Source organism: Lacerta agilis, chromosome 6, assembly GCF_009819535.1.
Source record: "Lacerta agilis isolate rLacAgi1 chromosome 6, rLacAgi1.pri, whole genome shotgun sequence".
In the NCBI taxonomy this organism is placed as follows: domain Eukaryota; kingdom Metazoa; phylum Chordata; class Lepidosauria; order Squamata; family Lacertidae; genus Lacerta; species Lacerta agilis.
Window position 1 is genome coordinate 71,085,528 of NC_046317.1, and position 21,134 is coordinate 71,106,661.

The 21,134-nt window shown below is 45.4% G+C and overlaps 1 protein-coding gene across 1 annotated transcript; it reads left to right on the forward strand.

The window, feature by feature from the left end:
- The first annotated feature begins 1,241 nt into the window (after positions 1–1,241).
- On the forward strand, positions 1,242–19,505 carry FAM83D (family with sequence similarity 83 member D). The gene is made up of 4 exons (XM_033153386.1): positions 1,242–1,719; positions 16,589–16,756; positions 17,121–17,245; positions 18,428–19,505. Exons 1-4 carry the CDS (start codon positions 1,255–1,257, stop codon positions 19,461–19,463), a joined length of 1,794 nt encoding a protein of 597 aa, XP_033009277.1. The 5' UTR covers positions 1,242–1,254; the 3' UTR covers positions 19,464–19,505.
- The last annotated feature ends 1,629 nt before the right edge of the window (positions 19,506–21,134 follow it).

The following is a 21,134-nucleotide window of genomic DNA, read 5'->3' on the forward strand; positions in this document are numbered from 1 at the left end:
GTTGTAGTACAGCAAAGGTTCTCCTCTGCTGGACTGAGCTAGATGGACAAATGGCCTGACTACTGTATAAAGTAGCTTTCTGTTTCTAAAGCTGGGGAAGTAAATCAGAACCTACAGCTTAAAACACATAAATACATAATAACCATCACATCTTGAAAAGATAGTGGGTAGGGTTGTGGCACCTTAAAGATATATTGTGGCATAATGCCACAATATTCAAATGTAATTCCTGCTACCTTCAGAGGTCTTTGTTGTTGTTCAGTCGTGTCCGACTCTTCGTGACCCCATGGACCAGAGCACGCCAGGCACGCCTATCCTCCCCTGCCTCCCAGTTTGGCCAAACTCATGCTAGTCGCTTCGAAGACACTATCCAACCATCTCATCCTCTGTCGTCCCCTTCTCCTTGTGCCCTCCATCTTTCCCAACATCAGGGTCTTTTCCAGGGAGTCTTCTCTTCTCATGAGGTGGCCAAAGTACTGGAGCCTCAACTTCAGGATCTGTCCTTCCAGTCTCAGAGGTCTTTAGTCTCTGGTAAATTCATTGAAGGCCAAGGTGGAAATCCTACACATACTTACCAGGCAGTAAACCACACTGAAGGTAGGGGGGCTTACTTGTGAGTAAACATGTACAGGATTGCTCTGTAATATGTTTGTCTCCAAGTTGCCCAAAATCTCTTTCAGTGCGAATTTGCCGCAGTCCTGACCCTACTTACCTGGGAGTAAACCCCATAGAATTAAACAGGGCTTAGGTCAAAGTAAACATGGCCTGCAACTTGGCTGGCGGTCTACTTGCTTTGCCGATAGAGAAAAGCGCTCGAGCAAGGACGCAGCCTCAAAGGTAGAGCTTATTATTATTATCAGCCTCCATCTCCGGCGGGATCCAAGTGACGCCGCAGTTTGCCTTATACGTACCTACCTACCTGATCGCAGCGCAGGAGCGGTTACCCGTCTGAGCCCAGTTCCCACCGCGCCTAAGCTCCGGGCGAAATGAATGGCTACATGTTGCGCCTAAGAACTTACGAGAGGCAGAAACTGCTACAGTCGCCGAAATCCTCCCCCTCTTCGCCATGCGATTTGCGAAAGGTCTTCAAACGCAGCCAACCAGAGACTCGCTTTCGCACCTGCAGCCAATAGTAGAGGCGCGGGGACGAGTTTAGTTTCAAACTTCCTATAAAAGGCGGCGTCGTGCTTGGCATCCTCTTAGTCCCCTGGGAACGCGTCGTGGTCTCTTTTTGGAGAGGCGCCGGCTGCCCGCATGGCGAACCAGTCGCAGTGTCTGGACGATGCGCCCTTTCGGGGCTTCCGCCCTCTGTGGGACCCCAGCCCGCCGCAGGTCTACAGCGAGGCGCAGCGCCTAGCCCTGGAGGAGCTCATCGCCGCTGGCCGGCCGGCCTTCCACGCCTTCTTGCGCCGGGAGAAGCTGCGCGCGTTCCTCTCCGAGCCCGAGATCCGAGCGGTGCTGCGCGCCGCCGTGCCTCCCTCGGGCGCGGACGAGAGTTCGGATCAGTCCCCCAACTCCTCTCTGGATTGCTCGTCTCTCACTTACTTCCCGGTGCAATCCGACGTGGAGCCGCCTGTCCTGGAGCTGGGCTGGCCGGCCTTCGTCGGCGGCTCTTTCCGGGGGCTCACCCGGGTAGAGGCGCACTTCCAGCCCAGCTTTGGCGAGACCATTTACCCCTGCAAGGAGGCGGTGCGCAAGCAGATCCGGTCGGCCAGGGAGGTGAGTCAGAGCCGTCTAAGGGAAGCAGCGGCAGCTCCGTTTCGGGGCTTGACTGGATTAGCCGCGGCTGCATGGGAATCCAGTTTTTTATTTGATTCCTGGGGAACGACCTATTGTCCCCCAGGATCTCCTATTCCCTCGGAGATTCTCCAACACTTCCCAGCTGTTCCTTAGACCATGTCAGGGCGCCGGAATGCGGATAGGAAGCCTTCGCGCGGTATCTGGAAGCTTTAATCAGCCTTTTGTCTAAGGAGCTCAGGCCTGACAAACATGAGTTTCTTCCTCCCCATTCAGTGCTCACAGCAGCCTTTTGAAGTAGGTTAGGCTGAGAGAGTGGGGATTTGAACTTGGATCTCCAGGGTGTTAGAGCAGCGCTTTTAACCATTATACCACAGTGAGGCTCTTTATAACACGGGAGGGACCCTTGCTTATGGCCCCGCCAATGGGTTTCTTCCATTCAGGCTAGGGGCTGCCACATAAATTTCTCCCTGTGGAACTGTTTGTTCCCCACAGGGGCATCTATTATGAGTACAGTATTTATTGTTTGTTACATTGGATTGCATATATGCTGCCCCAAACTCCCTTTGGAAGGGAGGGTGGGGCAAAATGCAGCTAATAATTTTTTTATATATAGGCACCGCACTTTTATTGAGCAAAGTAAGTTTGTTTCATTTCTATTTGGTTGCTTGATCTTTTGGGCTGAGGGGGTCCCAATGGATGGAGCAAATGCCCTAGAATGGTGGTTCTTAATCTTTCGTTTGCTCTCCTCTCTCTCTCTCTCTATATATATATATATATATATACCGGTATATATATATATATGCTGTGTAGCCTGCATAAGAGATGGTCAGCAGCCTAGTTTGAATGGAACAGGTGTCTTGGAATGGTCCTTTTATGCAGCATGGACAGAGGTAGTAGCTCTTGAGTCATGAAAGGATTATATGTCACCTTTTTAAATTGAGACTGCCATAGATGAATGAGTACCATAGAACTGCTGCATAACTGACTATTGAAGGTGCCCATGCTGGCCATTGGAACAGGATGACTCTGAATTTTATCACACTTTGTTCTAGTTTTACTAATGCACATAAAAAACAAACAAACCAGCATGAGATGCACCGCCAGATAAAAGCTATGACAGAGTGATGTTGCACGACCTTAATACCACCTAAAAACTAGGTGTAACCATTATGTAGTGTTCTCTTTCATTGCTCATCCATGTGAATTTCAGTATTGCAGCTGAATTTAGGAGGAATAAGTTAGAAATCCAACAAAATTATTTGTAAAATACATGCTTTGGGACATATGCGATCAGTCAATCATTATATATCTTACATCCATTTTGTGAAGTGGAATGAGGTGGAGTATTTGGCCAATACCAATTAGTGTGCCTGGCGTGCTCTGGTCCATGGGGTCACGAAGAGTCGGACACGACTGAATGACTGAACAAATTAGTGTACTGTGCTAGATGGAAGACAAAGATGGAGAAGAGAGGTTATTTTGAATTGATGTATGACATCCAGTCTTCTTTTGAGTTCTTGTTTTTTTTCTGTCCATGCATGCACACCACTTCAGATGCATTGGTATTTATTACCTTGACTACAACCCAGTAAACTAGTCCAGTTATGAGTTGAGGTATATGCTTGCCTTAAGGTTATGCTTGAGCTGAGGCTTTAAGCTGGGAATTGGGAAGGCCTGCTTCAACTGCTCCTTTATAACAGAGGTTTGGAACCTCTGACCTGCTGGCCATTCTTGGGGCACAATGCCATCTGCTGAAATCACTAGGTGATGGGTGCAACTCAGTCCTGCTGGAATCTGCTTTGCTACCACATTTCCTATGGCGACCGTGTTGTCGTTGCAGACCCTTGCAACCAGCAGAATTCAACCCTCAACTCACCAGCTGGTTCAGTCCTGCTCAGTTTGCTCTGCACACTTACTCCCCTCCTGAGAACAAACACATGCAGCCAAAGCACAGTATGGGGCTATTTGAAAGCCCTTTTGCAAAGAGCCCTGTGCTGTTCTTTAAACTTTTTTAAGAAAAAGGTTTGAAGAGCAGCATGGAATCTGTTTGCAAAAGGGCTTTCAAGCAGCCCCACCTTGTGCTTTAAAGCCCTTACCGTTGGAACTTCAGAGCTCAGCATCGCAGGACTGACAGTAGTTGGCTCTGCCCACCAGTTGAATTTGGCCCTACAGGGTAGGGAAACCAGGATCTTGCCTACTGGTTCCCCACCCCTGCCTCTTGTGATTCCCAGCAATTGGTATTAGAAGAAGAAGAAGAGTTTGGATTTGATATCCCGCTTTTCACTACCCGAAGGAGTCTCAAAGCGGCTAACATTCTCCTTTCCCTTCCTTTCCCACAACAAGTGAGTGGGGCTGAGAGTGACTTGTCCAAGGTCACCCAGCAGCTGCATGTGGAGGAGCTGAGACACGAACCCGGTTCCCCAGATTACGAGTCTACCACTCTTAACCACTATACCACACTACCTCCAGCAGTGGAAATAAGAGCATAGGCATTTGGTTAGTTGTCATTGAGATTCTTATCTTCCATTAATTTCTCTGATCTTTTTACAGTCATCTAAGCTGGTGGCCATCACTGCACCTTGTGGTAGCAAACTACATAGTTTGAGTATGGAAGAAGTGCTTTTTCTGTTTTGAATCATCCAATATTCAGCTTCATTTAATGTCCTTGAGATCTAGTATTATGAAAGAGGGAGAAAACCGTCTCTTTGTCAACACTCTCCACCTTGTACATAATTGTATACACTTCTATCAGGTCCCCTCTTGACTTTAAATTAAAAAATCTCAGTTGCTGTAAGCTTTCCTCAAGAGAGGATTTGCTCCAATCCTCATAGCAGTTACTCTGGCTCCCCCCCCCCCGCCTTCATCATGCCATGACTTCCCTTTCAGCAATAATACATCACAATAGCTTTGCGATTTGAACGGGAGTCTTTTAACCTATATTAAAATAGGGTTCTGGATCAAGACTCTTTGCAAATAAGCGACACCTGGCAATGTTGTCCTGCATCATACAGCAAGGCTATATTTGACATGGGAGAGGTCCAGTGATCTAATTGTGAAGTACTGGGTGGCAATCTGAGCTAAGAATACTGAAGCCAGAGGTACCTGTAGTATTGTGTAGAGCCAATAATTAGCAGTGAATTTTCTCGTGCTGGGTATGTTCCCATGATTTACGACCGCAGTGTGATGCAAACCAGCAAGCTGTTAGGTGGATGAGTGCTTCTTTTCCTGTGCAGTGCTGACATACCTACTCTGAGGAAGAGCCATATAGTCGGTGAGCAGGAATGGGGAAAGAGAGGTGGAACAAGCAGATCTTTTGAATGTGTACTTGCACTCTTGGAGACTGACAAAGTCTGTATAAAAGCAGGATAAGCAAAAGTGAAGGGGTCTGAAGCCACTATGGAAGATGCCATCACTAGCTCCATCTTTGTACATGACCATTTTTTTTAAATAAAGGGTAGTTATAGTGTAATTCAAATGCCATGGATATTGGCATGATTATAATTGTGGCAATTTGTAGCGGCGATAACTCGCAACATTCTTGTAAGCAGGTTGGCTTGATTTTCATTCCCCATGGCACATTGTGCCATAGAATCATAGAGTTGGAAGAGACCACAAGGGCCATCCAGTCCAACCCCCTGCCAATAAGGAATCATCTTCCTTATTGATTCTACCTAGTGGCATGTGCCACTCGGGTCATTCAGCTGACATTCACTTATGAACATGGAAACCTACCTGGCCACACTGCGTTTCCATCTAGCTACCATTGCTCAGTCTTGGGGCACTGACAGACTGTTAGTATTTTGCAGGTAGGATCCATTCCCATACTGGCCAGCTCCAGTTGTGCAATTAATTTTTTTTTTTTAGGTGTTGTGCAAATAAGCGACTTTCCACCCTACAAAAAAAGCACTGGGAAGTGTGGAATAACATTTGTTTGACCCAGCATGGGACGACCTCCCTGCAAAGAAATAGGAAAGAATGTTCAGTAAATAACAGGTGTAGTCTAACCTCCCTGCTAGGGGTGGGCGATGTTAGGTTTTCAACATTGCGATATATCGCCAGCAAAACATCGCAGTTTGGCAATAAACCGCTATGTTGAAACTAGCTGCACTGGCCCCAGCTGGGAGAAACTGCCTCACCTCTCACGGTGGGAGCTGAGGCACTTTCAGCTCAGTGCCTGGCAGGCTGGGGACAATACACCTGGCCCCAGCCTGCTGCTCGGCTGTGGGGAGGAAAGGCTCCTGCCCCCAACTGAGCGAGCCCCGATTCCCCGCTTCTCAGCTGAGAGATCCCCGACCCTGCTCCTGCTTGCATGCAAGTCTGAGTGGGATCGCTGCTCAGTTGGGGAGTGCAAGCCTCTCCTCCCCAGCTTGGAGAGCCAGGATCTTGCTCCTGCTTGAGTGGAGCTGGATTGGGGCTGCTCAGCTGGGGATGTGTACACTGGCAGGGGAAGAGGAGTGCGGGGGGAGCGCACTGCCCCTGGCAATGCGATCCTTGCAGGGTGCCATCGCAGCTGGGAGTCCCGCCCCCACAGGACATGTGTCACGCCCCTGTGGGCGGCACATCCTGCCGCCAGGATGTGCACAGAGCCGTCTTTCCCATAGGGCTTAGTGGTGCATCGCGCCAGGGTGCTGGACTCTCAGGGGCGCCCCAGCGAGTGGGGGAGCTGCGCAGCTTTGCCAGTGGCCTCGCCTTTCCTTGCATGCCCGCCAGCTGCGCCCTGCCAACCATATGGCTGGCGGGTGTACAGCTTCCCTCCCAAGCCTCTGCGGGGATCACTCTCCTTCCAAGGAGGCTTGGGAGAGAAGCCAGATGGTTGGCGGTGCGCAGGTTCCAAGCCTCTGTGGGCATTGCTCTCCCGCAGCGGTATGGGGGAGAGTTGCGCCCCCGATGGCTGGCAGTGCACCTCTTCACCCCGCCCATCTGTGGTAATTTGGGGGCGCTGGGCGGATATTTGCACCCTGGTGCCGCATCTGCTAAAGACGGCCCTGGATGCGCGCCTTCTCCTCTCCCCCCAGTGCCGGAGCATGAAGCTCCGCCACTGGATGTGTACACTCGATCACACTTTTCCATTGAGGGGTTCGTGGCTGCGCTCCCCTCAAGGGAGAAGTTCAAAGGAGCCCCCTGCCCCACCTGAAGGCAGCCAGGTGGAAACGGGGGACAGGGAAGGTGGAGGCAGCCCGGCAGCTGCATCTGAGACCCCTGCATTGCTTCTGAGGCATCTGCTGGGCTGTATCCGCCTTACAGGCAGTGCTCTGGCCTGGCTATCAGTTGTCAGCCAGTTAAGTTTAAGTTGTGTAGCGTGTTCTTCCCATCGCTGTGGCCTTCTGCAGCACTGATGGCTGCTCCACCTAGAAATGGGTGGATTGAAATTGGTACATACCAGGATGTGCACACTTCAGTAGTATTTCCAGCTGCTGGGCTCTGACATCATTGCCTTAAAACTGATGTCCTGCCACTTTGAGAGGAACGCTAGCATTACAGATTTCAAGGCTCTAGTTGCTTTGCTAATTCTGTTCAGAATGAATCATTCAGAGAGGGTGACTGCTGAATTGCTTCTCACCAGGGTGTTCAGCTAAGATTGTTCCTTGTATAAGAAGCCTGAATAGGTGCTAGGTGACATTTATAAGTTGTCCAATACTAGGTTTAGAAGAAATTTATTTTCTCGCTCAAGTTCAGCCACTGGAGATATCTTTGGCATTGTAAGATAAGGCTTCTAAGCTTCTCTTGAAACTTCTTTGGCTGTGATAGGTGTGATTCTACTCCAATTACAGGTGAATTCTAAGAGGTTTCTGCTTTTTGTGTGCAATTAAATATCCATAATATACAACTGGGTTTGTGGAAATGTATCCATTGTAATTGATAGTTATAGTATCTTATGGAAGGCTATTTGGCCCTTAGGGGTTCTGAGAGAAAATGGGTTTAACCCCTGCTCTGCTAGCCTCTTAAAGATGGTGGACTACACAGAATATGACCCAGGTTTCTAGAATCTCTGCCCATAAAGAGGGTGCCATGGCAAAGATAACTTGTGAAGGCACGTGACATATGGTTTAGCCATGAGAGAAGCAACACCCACTAATTTGCCATGTAATGCACACTGTACTTTGGGAACTTTGTCCTAAATTGATCAGAAGTAGCACCCCACTGTTTAAAAGGAGAAATAGACTGCTTGGTGAAAAGGGGTTATTTACTCCAACCTCTGAAGCTGCATAGTCTCTGTACTGCCTTGCAAATATGTCAGTTGCACTAGTGATCACTTGATCTCCTGTGTTCCTCTTGGTAAAGCCACAAAGTAGCATCACTTCTTCCTCTCTTGTAACTCTAAAACAGGGCTTCCCAATCTTGGGTCTCCAGCTGTTTTTTTTTTAAGACTACAATTCCCATAATCCCTGCCCACTGATCCTGCTAGCTAGGGATGATGGGAGTTGTAGTCCAAAACCAGCTGGAGAACTAAGTTAGGGAAACCCTGCTCCAGAACATTTCAGAACCTATGACCCTCCAGATGTTGCTGACCTATAGATCCCATCAGCCCTAACGAGCGTGACCAACGGCAACTTATGGAGGGCCAGAGGTTCCTCACATCTTCTGTAGAACTAGGGGTCATCCAAGGAAACTGAATGGAGAGAAATTGGGAATTGACTAAAGGAAGTACAAATAGTGCATAGTTAAACTACAAAATTTGCTACCGCAAGATGGTGATGGTGTAGTGGAAACTCGCGGAAGATCTTTGTAATCACGAGGAGTCAGGTGGCATATCCTCCTCCCTTTTTCCATCCTCAGTCTTGAAATTAGCAAAGTAAAGTTGCTGGTGAGGAAGATACAATTAGTTGAGAACACCTTCAGCTGCCAATGACCTTAGCCAAGCCACACCCAGGTGCCTGACCAGTCGGGAATGGTACCTGATAGCCAGGTGGAATCAATCAAACCTATTAAGTTAACTATATAAACGAAGGAATGGAGGGGACTGGTTGGGCTTCGCCACAGACCAGGTACCGGGTGCTGTGGGTTTCCTGGCGTGAGGGGTCTCTCTCGCCGCTCCTTTGGGGCCTTGGGCGGCAGAAGGGGAGATTGTGCTTGGGCTTTTATCAGGTATGCTACATTTGTCTGCTGCTGATTGTATCTAGAAATAAAAGCATATTTGTTCTTCTTCCATTGGTGTGTTCATTGGATCCAGATCCCAAAAGAACCCTGCCCCTTGGCAGAACAGATGGCTGCCAACTTGGGTATCTTTAAAGAAGGACTCGACTAGTCAATGCAGGATAAGGCTGTTGAATGCTGTTGACGACGATAGTGATATGCTGCCTCTGCAATCGAAGGCAGCATGCCCCTGGATTCCAGTCACTAGAGAACAATGGTGACAGGGTGGTTCTTGCACTTGTCTCCTGCTTGTGGACTTCCTGCAGGTGTTTCACTTGTCACTGTGGGAAACAGGGTGCTGGGCTAGAGAGGTCTCCGGTATGAACAAGTGGGGTTGTTCTGTTAATTTCGCTATTTGTGGTTGCATGGCTTGAAGGGTGGCCAGAGAAGCAGGTGTTTAACACATTTTCCTGGAAAACCTCTGCTTTGATCAAAATCAAAATGGCACCACCATGCATGTACAAGAAGGTGGTATCAGCAAACTTTTGGGAATATTGGCAGAATTACGAAAACCTTAAGGAGACCCCCCTCCCAATAAGGACTGAACATGCTTAGTGGTCTTGCAGTGCTAACTGATGATTTTTTGGGGGGCAGGGGTTGGAGGTTGGGTGGAAAACCTGGCCCTGGCTAACTGGAACTCTGAATAGCAGCATTGCATGCTGCAACTTTTAGTTGCAGTCCACATTTGTGCACTGTTAAATGTGAAACATGTGGCTGCAACTATAATACGCTGAAGAGGCACAGTATAAACTGCTCTAGGGTTTTTTTATTCTTGAGTTCTTTAAAAACGTAATATAAATGTCTAGTACAGATGCTGGCTCCATGCCTGTTCTGCAGTGCCTCCAGCTGACCTTTTTAATCTAGCTGTCTTTTAAACAGGATCAGATGCTGATCTTGTTTTCCTTTTTTTCTTTGCCATGAGATGAGTGCAATGATTTTTCAAAAGGGTGATGCACCCTCAGATAAGAGAAATAAACAAGCGATTAAAGTTCCTGAAATGCCAGGCAAGAAAGAGCTACGGTATTAAGTGACACTCTTGTGATGCATACATAGGAGATGGGAGGAAACTATAATTGCTATTTGATTTCTGTGTGTGCTCTCTCAGGCTTTTTGGGTGGGATGGGACATGTTGTCTACACAGAGAGGATGTGTGTTGAAGGATGGGATTATGTCTTTGAAATACAGTAAATAAAATATTTACCAAAATGCTATATAAATGAGTCAGAGAAATTGATTATCCATGTAATTCATTTATTCTTGATCCTTATGGTTAATACATAATTGGCTTTGGGGTGTTGCCAGCTCAAAGATCACAATACTAGATCCCTTTTTAAGAATGTGGACCTGGCAATGACTGTTAGGGAAATAGAACCTCCATATTTGCAGGCAATATTAGGACATCCATGTACTAATACCAAGTGAAGTCTTCCTCTGCTTTTTCTTACATACCCCAAACCATACCATGCATGTGTGTGAGAGAGGTAGCAGTAGACTGTGCGTAGCTAGAAAAGCATGCATAACTAGAAAAGAAGATCTGCAGGGAAAAATCTCTTAAGCGGAGGAACCCCAAATCTAGTCCTATATTATTAACTCAATGCAGAGTGACTGAAACCTTTGAGTGGAGGGAAATCAGAATGGACTGGCTAGAAGAGGAAAACAGAGAAACAGATATGTTAGGAGAACTGTATGTTGAACGGATGATGTGCACAGCCATTGACCATTGTGCACATTCACTAGGCATCATGGAGAATGTGCACATCATCCATCCATGAAGAAGGAAGTATGCACATTCTCTGGCTATGATGCACAATTGCCAAACAGGCCTTGCAGAATGATGCATATCTCAATGGCATTTTGTACATTCTCCAGGCAATATACACATTATCTGATCAGTATGCATAGCCTCCCAGGAACATGTATTCCACCCCCCCCCACACACACCTGCAGTTCAGACGTGTGCAATCTGCACCCCTGTGAGCTGCTTCTAGCACATCGCCTAATGTTATGTGGCCCACAACATTCCCCCCTATTGATCAGCAGAGCAATGGGAAGAAGGGACGGGGCTCTAGGGGAAAAAATGTATTTCCTTCCCCCCCCCCCTGTAGTTCAGTCTCCTTTTTGCCCACTCAGCTGTTCCTTAGTCAGCTGAGCAACACAATGGGTATCACTGGATGAGGAAATATTTAAATCTTCCCTCCTTCTCCACCATCCTATTGGAAATTCCACACACACCCTTTCTGCTATTAAGCTTAGAAAAAGCTCAATAGCAGCATGAGGCTAATCATAATTGAAATTACAGGGTTGGGAAGAGTTAACCAGCTGAGGAAGAGAAAACAGGAGAAAGAGCCCTGAGATTGAGGAGAGAGTGAAGGTCATATTTTTTTTTCTGGACCTGCACTGCTGCTTCCCATTGTTCAGGTGATCAGTGAAGCTCCATCCCAAATTTGGCCTGGCACGTGTCTCAATGACACCAGGTGACTGACAGGTGAGTTGCCCCACCTGCTTGCCAAAATTGGCCCGTAGGGTGAGGACAGAGGATGATCTGGTCCACTGGGCCCAAAAGATTCTCCACCCCTGCTTTAGAATGTTGGTATTTGATGCTTTGATTAGAACCTGACATGTAGTGGAGTGAAACTTGAGGTATTGAGAGTAGATTGAGCCACCTATTTCATGTATCTTATTAACCACCCCATTGACGCTTGTCCTCGTGGTGGGTCTTACAAAAAGACAAAAATTTAAAAGGGGGTTTAGACCACATTCTGGTCCATTAGGTGGGGTTGATTTTGTATCCTATGTCATCCTCCCATTGTTTTTTGATTGTGTCTAGGAAGCTCGTGGGATTTTCAAGTAGTATTTTGTATATTGCAGATACCAACCCTCTGCCGCGTCCCTTTGTCATTAGGATGAGGTTTTCAAAGGTTATCAGGGGTCTTGCTGCTGCTGCTGATTTTACTGTTGGATTGTTAAAGAGGGCATGTAATTGGTGTTGTGTTAACCAGGGCATTTGGGTGTCTTCTAATTTGTCCTGTATTTCTTGTGTTGATAGAGGTTTGTTGTTTTTATAAAAGTCTATTAGGCGGTATAGGCCTTTGGATCAACGCTGACACCAAACCCTACATATATTAAGGAAATTAGAAACATAGTCACCCTACCTCACCCACCCCTCTTTGCCCCCTTCTCTCCCTAATGTCTCAATAACCAAAACTGATTTGTAAAAACGTTACTCCATAATAGGGGCGCCACCACCAAAATGGCATCTCTTTAGGCAGGGGCACCTCAAGAAGAGCTTTTGACAAAGACCTTATGATCCAGGCAGATGTAAGTGGGAGGAGGTGAACTTTCAAATAGCTTGGTCACAAGCGATTCAGATAATATGTGGGATAGCATCCCTGAATGTTTCCAGCACTTAAAACAAAACATGAATGAATCGATTTATTTCAGTCACTGACCAGAGTGGAAAGCTATACAAAATTTCCCTGCAAGTAGAACACTTGCAGAACAGAAGGTTCTAGGACCCTTCCCCTTTCAGCGGGGAGTTCTGTTTTTAATGTGGGATTTTTTAATTTCTTTTTTTAAAAAGGTTCTCTTGCTTGCAGTCTGCTTGTCTGCCACTTCTGGACTTCATTCTGCTGTCTGTGCAGATCAGACATTTTTCTTTCTAGTACCTAACAGTGGAAAGTGGACAGTCGATTTTTCCTTTTAGAGCTCTGAATCTGGAATAACTCATTCCCATAAACGGAGACTCAATATCCTTACATGTGGCCTTGTTTGCTTGGAACACTTATGAACATTTATTTTATACACACACACACACACACACACACACACACATATATATATATATAATACCGTAATTTCTTACAACACTTGCCTCAAGAAATGGGACTGTTTGCGGGTTTCCCCCCATAGTCCTGAAGTTGAGCTTTGTGGAAAATGACATGGCGAGGAGCCGTTTGGGGAGGATGAAACTGTGTGGTTTCGGTGACTGGAGGAGGGTGTGAGGTCTTTGCTGATCAAGAACACATTACAGGTCAGGCAACTAGTATGGCGGAAACTCTATAGAAGCTTCTGTTTGATGACATTAATTGAAAGGAGTGAGGTGTGTGGAATAGAGGACCATGCAATCTTAACTTGTGTAGGGAGGCTTTTATCTTGAGGTCATTCACGGTCCAACCAGAGGGAAGGGCTTAAAGTGATCAAATGAAATATAATTAAAGAGTGAGCGAGATGACATTAATTAAATAGAAACAGTTTTATATTGCTTGGTGACAGGTGAGTCAACATTTGTGCTTCTGATTTAGCCTTGGGACTTCCATTCAGTGACTGCACTGTCAGAAACACCCCAAAGCCACAAATTCCTCCTGTCTTGGCAATGGACTTAGCTGCCACTAGTTCTTGAGTCAACGTGAACAGGAGATAGCTGTATGTACATTCCTGAGTAAGGCAAGAAGACAAGGCTCCTGTGTCTTTTAACAGCTGCACAGAACTTGCCCCCAAAATCAGAGTTTTCTGGTGTTGGGTATTTAAGGAAATGGAGGCAATAGTCAGACAGAATATTGTGCCATCCTTGCAGCTGGAATTGTTGAACCTGTGGTCAGATGGCAACAAAGATTTGAAAAATAAGGAATTAATCAGCCTTTTGCTGACAGCTGCAAGGCTCTGGAAAGATTTGTGTGAGGCTAACACAGAATATTGACATCATGTGGTCTGAGAAATAGCACTCCTAGGAAATACAAACTCAGAGTCACAAGAGGTCACAGTAAAATAAATGTTAGTTGCAGTGTGGTTTGGTTCCATACAAGATGGAACATGGGCAAGCGAGAGCCACCAGTTGCATTCAAGAGGATTTGGCTATGATACTAGGTTTTCTCATATGTTGTAATAGCTTTCTTTAGGAAGAGACAGATCCTTTCTCAACTCTGCAAGCACATAGATTATTAAATGCTTCGTCCCTTGGCTTTTTTTTTAACGTGGTTACATCTTAAAGGTGTGGCATTGTATTAAGTTTCCTCTCACTGATGGTTTTGTTATAACCTGCTTATTTTGTTTTTATATTGGGTTCATTTGTTTAGTTATTTTATTTGTGTTATGACTTGTACATGTTTTGGTATGTATGATTTAGTTCAATCTTATGTGAAAATAAAAAAGTCAACTAACCAAAAATATGGCACATAAGTCTTGTTTCATGCCCAAAGGCTAACACTGAAAAACTCTCCTCTGATCATTCACCTGTGTGTGACCCTGAAGAGGCAGAACATCTAGAATTCATTAACTAATTTTGCCTATTTTTGTCCAGTAACCCAAAGAATGAGGTCTTGTCTCACTGGCAAATTTGTCATATGGTTCCATAGATAAAGAAGCTAAATGAAGATGATCTTATTACAGTTTTTAGTCTGAATGTGTGATTACTCGAAATGAGCTCTTCATGATTGTTTTCTAACAGCCAGTCATATTTCCAAGCTAAACCCACACATTCATAGGAATCCTAGTTATCTCCATGTGTCAACAAGTACTGTTTCTTTGTGTTTTGACAAAAACAAGCAATGTGAATACCCACACACACATACATGTGTTTGTGAGATGTACACGTATTTCAGAATTCATAACCATTATCCTGGAGCCATTTACTGCCAGTGTTCAAAAATTGCCAGGTGCCAGGCACATTTTGCTCCTGGCTTATTAGGCACTTGTAACCAATGAAGATGCCTGGGCGACAGGGCATTCTCTGTGGTGGCCCCTAAGCTACTCCCTCCCTACAGAGGTGTGCCTGGCACCATCACTGTACAGCTTCTGGTGAATGCTGAAGATGCACCTCTTACCCTGGCCTTTGACACAGGTGTACGTTTTTTACTTTCCTTATTTCTGTGACTGTAGATTATTTTAAACTGTTCTTAACATTGTGCTTTGATGTTGTAACCCACCCTGAGATTTGGGGGTGAAGGGCGGGTTAATAAAAATAATGACAGTAAATTACTTAGTTCCATTAATTTCACTCGGCCTACTCTAAGTAGGGCTAGCATTGCAGGCTGATGGGGGCTACAATTTAATAGGTTTCAATCAGAACTCTGAAAGTGTTGCCTCTTTGTCCTTGCAACACCCCTATAGGCAAGTCCTGATTTCTGTTTTACAAGTAGGCTCTCTCCAGTTCAAGAGGGAGAATGTTATTTTTCTTCCTTCCTAACTCGGTGCTTGAAAAATATCTGGCACACTTCATTGTTTCCTCCCAGCACCTGAGAATACCTGAGATTCCTATGCAATGCTAACACAAGGTTTTGCCTGTTTTGGGCCCTTCCTCAACGCTTATGAAGCGTTTAGAAAAAGAATGTGGTATAAGTCACGTGTATCTTGTCGACTTGGCTTTGCTATCTGAAACGCTAAATCCTTTTAATAAGCAAACACCTGCAGCAAGCCGGTACATGGCCCAGCCTCTGCCTGGGAGGAAGGGAGTGGAGGAAAACGTTGACTGATAGTTGACTCTGCCGCAGTTTCTCTTCAGGCCATGGCATGAGATTAACAGCAGAACGCCTTGATGCAGGGGAAACCACAGAAATGCAGGATCCCGAGTACACTTGATGGTGGTATAGGGATTGTTGTATACCCCCTGGGTTATGAGAACAGATACTTATGCCAGGAGTGGTGCCCTTCCAGATGTTGCTCATTTCACACACCCACACCCGCATTTGTTATATTTCTATGCCGATTTTCACTAACAGAAATCACAAAGCAGCTTACAAACAATGAATAACAAGAACAGAACAATTACAACATAAATCATATAGAACTGTGGTTCCCAACCTTTTTTTGGCCATGCCCCATCAGGATCTCTAAAATCCTGATAACCCCCCCCCCCGGTGACATATAATTCTTATTATTCAAAAAGTGAACTCCTAGTCATGTGGAGGAAGCCTGTTAATAACTCATTCTCAAATTGCTCCCCTTAAAAATCAAATTGTCCCCCTGTGGGGCATGTGCCCCATGTTGGGAACCACAGATATAAAATAATTAACAAATCCTCAGCGAAAGAATTACAAATCACCAGTAAAACAGTCACCTTCTATAATTCACACTATTAACAAAACAACTCAAAGGAAAATGCTAAGCAGCAGAACCACAATGGAAGTCCTGTTCTAAGATTCACAAAGCATTATAGCACTCGTGATCCACAAAATAACATTAATAAACCAAAAACCAACTAAGCATTGTTGAATTCGCAGAAACACTCTCCCCACCCCCCATGACCCATAGTCTTCCACTCAGTTCATCGAAAGACACATGTACATAATGCCCGTGGCAGCAACTCCATTCTGAAGGCTCCTAAGGCTGGAGGGTGGGGGCAAGGCAGGTGGAAAAAGCCATTGCATGATGGCTAGGACAAGGTCTCATTACCCTATAGCTCCCATCATGTCTTGACATTGGCTAGAGCCAATGGGAGTTGGAGTACAAAAACACTGGGGGGGGGGGGTTCACAGGTTTCCCACCCTTTTTCTAATGCTATGCAAGAAAATCTAAAAGAAACAAGTTGCCAAGTCTGGATGGCATCCACTGGGGTGCCCTCCAGATGCTGTTAGATGACAACGCCCATTGACAGACCATTGGCCACACTAGTTGGGGCTGATGGGAGCTGGAGTCCAACAACATCCCTTCCCTTGACCAAAAGTGTTGTTACAAAGTAAGTTTCTGTATATAACTTCTTATAATTCATTTTTTCTTCCAGGTTATCGCTATAGTTATGGACTCCTTCACAGACATGGACATCTTCAGTGATCTCCGGGAAGCCTGTAGAAAGAGGCTGGTTCCTGTCTACATCCTCCTGGATCAGGCCTTTCTTTGTCATTTTATGCAGATGTGCAAAAACCTGGATTTTTCTCCTGAACATGAGCATGTAAGTTGTGGGGCGCTTCTAATTTTACAAGTAGAAAACAGATTGATCTTGGATTTACCTCAGCCCATCATTCAAAAGAGGGGGAAAGTCTCATGCTCAAAGCTGCTTTTCCCTTTCCTTGTCTAATGCATTTGGATGACAAACCCTTTACCCAGAAGTGAGGTTCCCTTGATACATCCCAGTTAAGAGACCAATCCAAACTGGCTAGAGACCTTGTGCCAGCCAGGATGGGAACTATGTATGGGGTGGTGATAAATCTCAACTAGTTTGCTGCAGCAGCTCTATCAGGCCCATCACTGGGATACAGTCCTGGCTTGAAGAGAGCTTGGCATTTTGGCCTAAACTATGTGCCATTTTTTAACAGCTGATGAGAGTCCGAACTATTACTGGAAACACTTATTATGCAAGATCAGGAGCCAAGATAATTGGGAGTGTCCATGAGAAGTTCATGTTGGTTGATGGTGTAAGAGTGACTACAGGCTCTTACAGGTAAGCTACCTGATACCTTTCGTATTTCTTTTAACAAACCCGAGAGTCTTCTGTAGTGTAGTCTGATGGGAAGTCTGCTATAGCCTCAACAGACAAATACCCATCGCCTGTGCTTGAAGCATCATTTCCCTGGTACAAACATGCCCCCTTGAGCAGCAAACCCTTTTAAGAAATTGACAAAGGCTTTATCTCACCTGAAGCAGGGCAGGAGGAAGGGCCAGAAGGAAGATTGATTAGTCTTCTTGAGCTGCTTTCAGTTCCCTTCACTCCTGATTTGTATTTATATGCAGACATGGCAGTATGGAATGTATATTCATTATGCAGAAGTGACATATGGCCTTTCATACTGTCCAAGCAGCAGCTGTTGAATTTCTGCTTGCCAAGCTGTAAAAAGGCATCAAAATTCTACAGTGGGGGTGGGGGTTGTGGAGAGAAAAAAGAAGTAGCAAATGTGTATTTAAATAGGAATGAATTCTTGTTCCGTCTCACAAGAGGGAGCAGTTCAGTCTTACCTACTTCATACCAACAAGAAGAGGCCATGAAACAATGTTTTAAATAATATTTTCAGTGCTTTTTTCCTGGGGGGATGCAGGGGTACACATACCCCCAAACATTTTGTGAATCTAGGTCTGGCCTAATTGAGTATTTCAATATGAGTAGGAAAACGAGAGTACCGCTGAACATTTTTTTAAAGAAAAAAAAGCACTGATTATTTTTATTGGGACTCTATCACACTGCAGTACAAATGCAAGAGAAAACCCAGAAACCATGTATTTCCTACAGAATGAAATAATAAAAAGGCACAAACAAACATAGAAAGTGTATCCTAATCAATTACATGTTTGAAAGAACAAGCCCTACCACAGGCAAAAACACATGTATATTGCAAAACGCTGGACTCAGAAGTAATTGCTAAGTAGAGACTGAGTACCAGAACAGATAGCACAACCAGATTGACGCCATGAGAGAATGTGAGGAGTAGTTGGTTTAGTTTCCCCTGATTGGAGTTAATGAAGGAAAGAAAAGGTAACCAGTCATCAGAGAACTTCACATTGGATTTCAACCCCCCAGCCAATTTGCTATCGCTATGTCCGTTTGTCAGCCATAAAACATTTTTTTAAAGGAACAGTTATGCATAGCATAATACTTTTCTTCTCTTTCTCCTCCCCCACCCCCTGGTAGCTTCACATGGACTGATGGGAAACTAAACAGCAGCAACGTATTGCTACTCTCTGGCCAAGTGGTTGAACACTTTGATCTGGAGTTCCGCATCTTGTACGCACGATCGAAACCTCTTGACCCGAAGCTGCCATCCAGCTGCAGGAACAGCGATGCCTCTGAGCACATGAGCAGTAAAGCAGCACCTTGCAAAGACTTCACCGTGCATAACCTCCTGAGAGCGGAGTTCGCCAGGCTCTCGAGCAGCCCAAAGAAGCTCGAGAGAGAACTGGAGCTGGCGAGGGAACTCCAAAGTGGAAGGGTGACCGCGAAGCGCCCTCACCTTAGTGGCGATGAGGAGTGGCACAATGGCCCTGAGGTCCTAGCGAACCCTAAGGGGACAAATAGCCAATCAACTCAGACCGAGCCATTGGAAGAGAAGCCCACCACTGCCCTCTTTAACTGCGCCACACAAACCAGCATTTCAGTGGCAACAGCCACCACCCAGACCACTACTCGATCCAGGATGGTGGGCACTCAGACGACCGTTTTGTACAAGACCGCCACAACGCAGACCGAGCAGAGGGAGGCTGCAGAAGTGGCCCAGAATCAAAGGGTACCTGATCAAAGGCTGCCCGAACAGAGAGTGATCTCCAAAGAAGCATCTCCTGATCAGAGGGTGCTAGCTAAAGAAGTATCTCCCATTTCTAGGAAGGCCACTTCAACTTCATCTAGCGCTCGGTCATTTTCTTCGCTGTCTTCCCAGTGCTCTCGGGCAAGCTCTACGGGCTCACTGACATCCCTGAGGTCCATAGACTATGCCGCCAACCACAGGGCCGACTATTTCTGCAAGCTGAACAAGGAGAGGGAATTCCACTACTCCGTCATCCGGTCCAAGCTGAATCACATGGTTTCCATGCTGTCTAGGAGGGGCAACGTGGCAGAAAACTACATAGGCTGCCGCCCAATGAGGTGCAACTTAAAGCCTAGGCAGCGGATCAGCACGAGCCTCATAAACCTCAGAGACTTTGCACTGTATTCATCAAATGACTGCTTCTGAGAAATGGGATTGTGAGTGCTGGCACACATAAATGCCATACGATGGTGCCCCGCTAGACGAAAATAATTCGTTCTGCGAGTATTTTCGTCTAGTGGGTTTTTCGTCTAGCGAAGCGGCAATGCAAACCGCGGTTTTCGCTAGAAGAAAAAAAAATTCGTCTTGCGAGGCAGCCCCATAGACTTTTTCGTCTTGTGGGGCAGCCTTCCGCTAGACGAATGCCTTCGTCTAGTGAGTTTTTCGTCTAGCGAGGCATTCGTCTAGCGGGGCACCACTGTACAGCGGATGCTGCTGGGTTGGTGGTTGTTGCTTTTTTTTTAACTAGGCTGCCCAGCCATCTTTGTGATACTGCAAGCCTTTTTCAGGTTTTGCATTCCATGGAGAAAAATGGTTTGGGGTGCCAAGCCAATACAGTGGTACCTCAGGTTACATACGCTTCAGGTTACATACTCCGCTAACCCAGAAATAACACTTCAGGTTAAGAACTTTACTTCAGGATAAGAACAGAAATAGTGCTCTGGCGGCGCAGCAGCAGAGGGAGGTCCCATTAGCTAAAGTGGTGCTTCAGGTTAAGAACAGTTTCAGGTTAAGAACGGACCTCCAGAATGAATTAAATTCTTAACCTGAGGTATCACTGTATGCACATTATACCTTGCAACACAAAGGTAGCCATCGTATGGAAAGTACTTCACATTGCTCTTTGTGGCTTACATTTTGTGTGCATCACTTGTAAGTGCTCCAGCCTTCACACTTGGTCAATTCTGTACCGCCCTTAGAAATGTTGCTTTCTAGTGCTTTTTTGGTCTAAGAAATCATGGGGTAACTTGGTTTTATCAAGGGACAAAAATATTAGCTGCTTTGTGTGTTTTTTTTAAAAAACCCAGTAGTGCCTTTTTTTTGTCCCAATTTAGGAGCATGTAAAAATATTTTAAGTGTATCACCCTGTAGTTTGCCTGATAGCCGATGGCTAACAAAAGACAATGTTCAGTGACTCGTAACTTTTCCAACAACTATGGCCATATCTTAGGGCAAATTTCCCAGTTGTTGTTCGTTATTTTCATTGTCTTCTACTTTTATGTATATAACTCTTATTTTGACTTTGAAAAATAAAACATTTCCAAGAAAGAAAACACATCTTTCCCAAATTAGAGGATTTTTTAAAGGTAATATGGAGTCAAACCAAACATCAGTTTATATTCTGCTTGAACATAAGTGTGCTTAAGGATTGCAACTTTGACTCCAAAATGTCTTCATATTTTCATTTTTTCCCCTAACAGCCATTTGAGGTGGGTCAGTTCAGGACCAAGTGACTTGAACAACTTAAATGCAGATCCAAGCTTTATTATTCAGTCCACAGGGGTAGTTCAGAATAAAGAAGAAAGCAAAGTCTAATGTGGCTCAATTTAATATTACTTTGTGCAGATTTTACTTTGTTCAAAAGTGCACTGAACAAGTCCATCCAGATAATGCAAAGAGACAACTTGGAAATCCGTATGTCCTTTGTTTCTAAGTGGATCTGCTCACATCTGTATGTATCTCCAGTACATCCAGCTTCTTTGATGAGTAAGTTATAACATCTGTTCTGCACTTGTCAGAAATTGATCTTTTCGTGTGGCAGCACCTGCACTTTGGAAGGGAACGGCTACGGGTAGTAGAGGCTTGAAAACTGTCTCT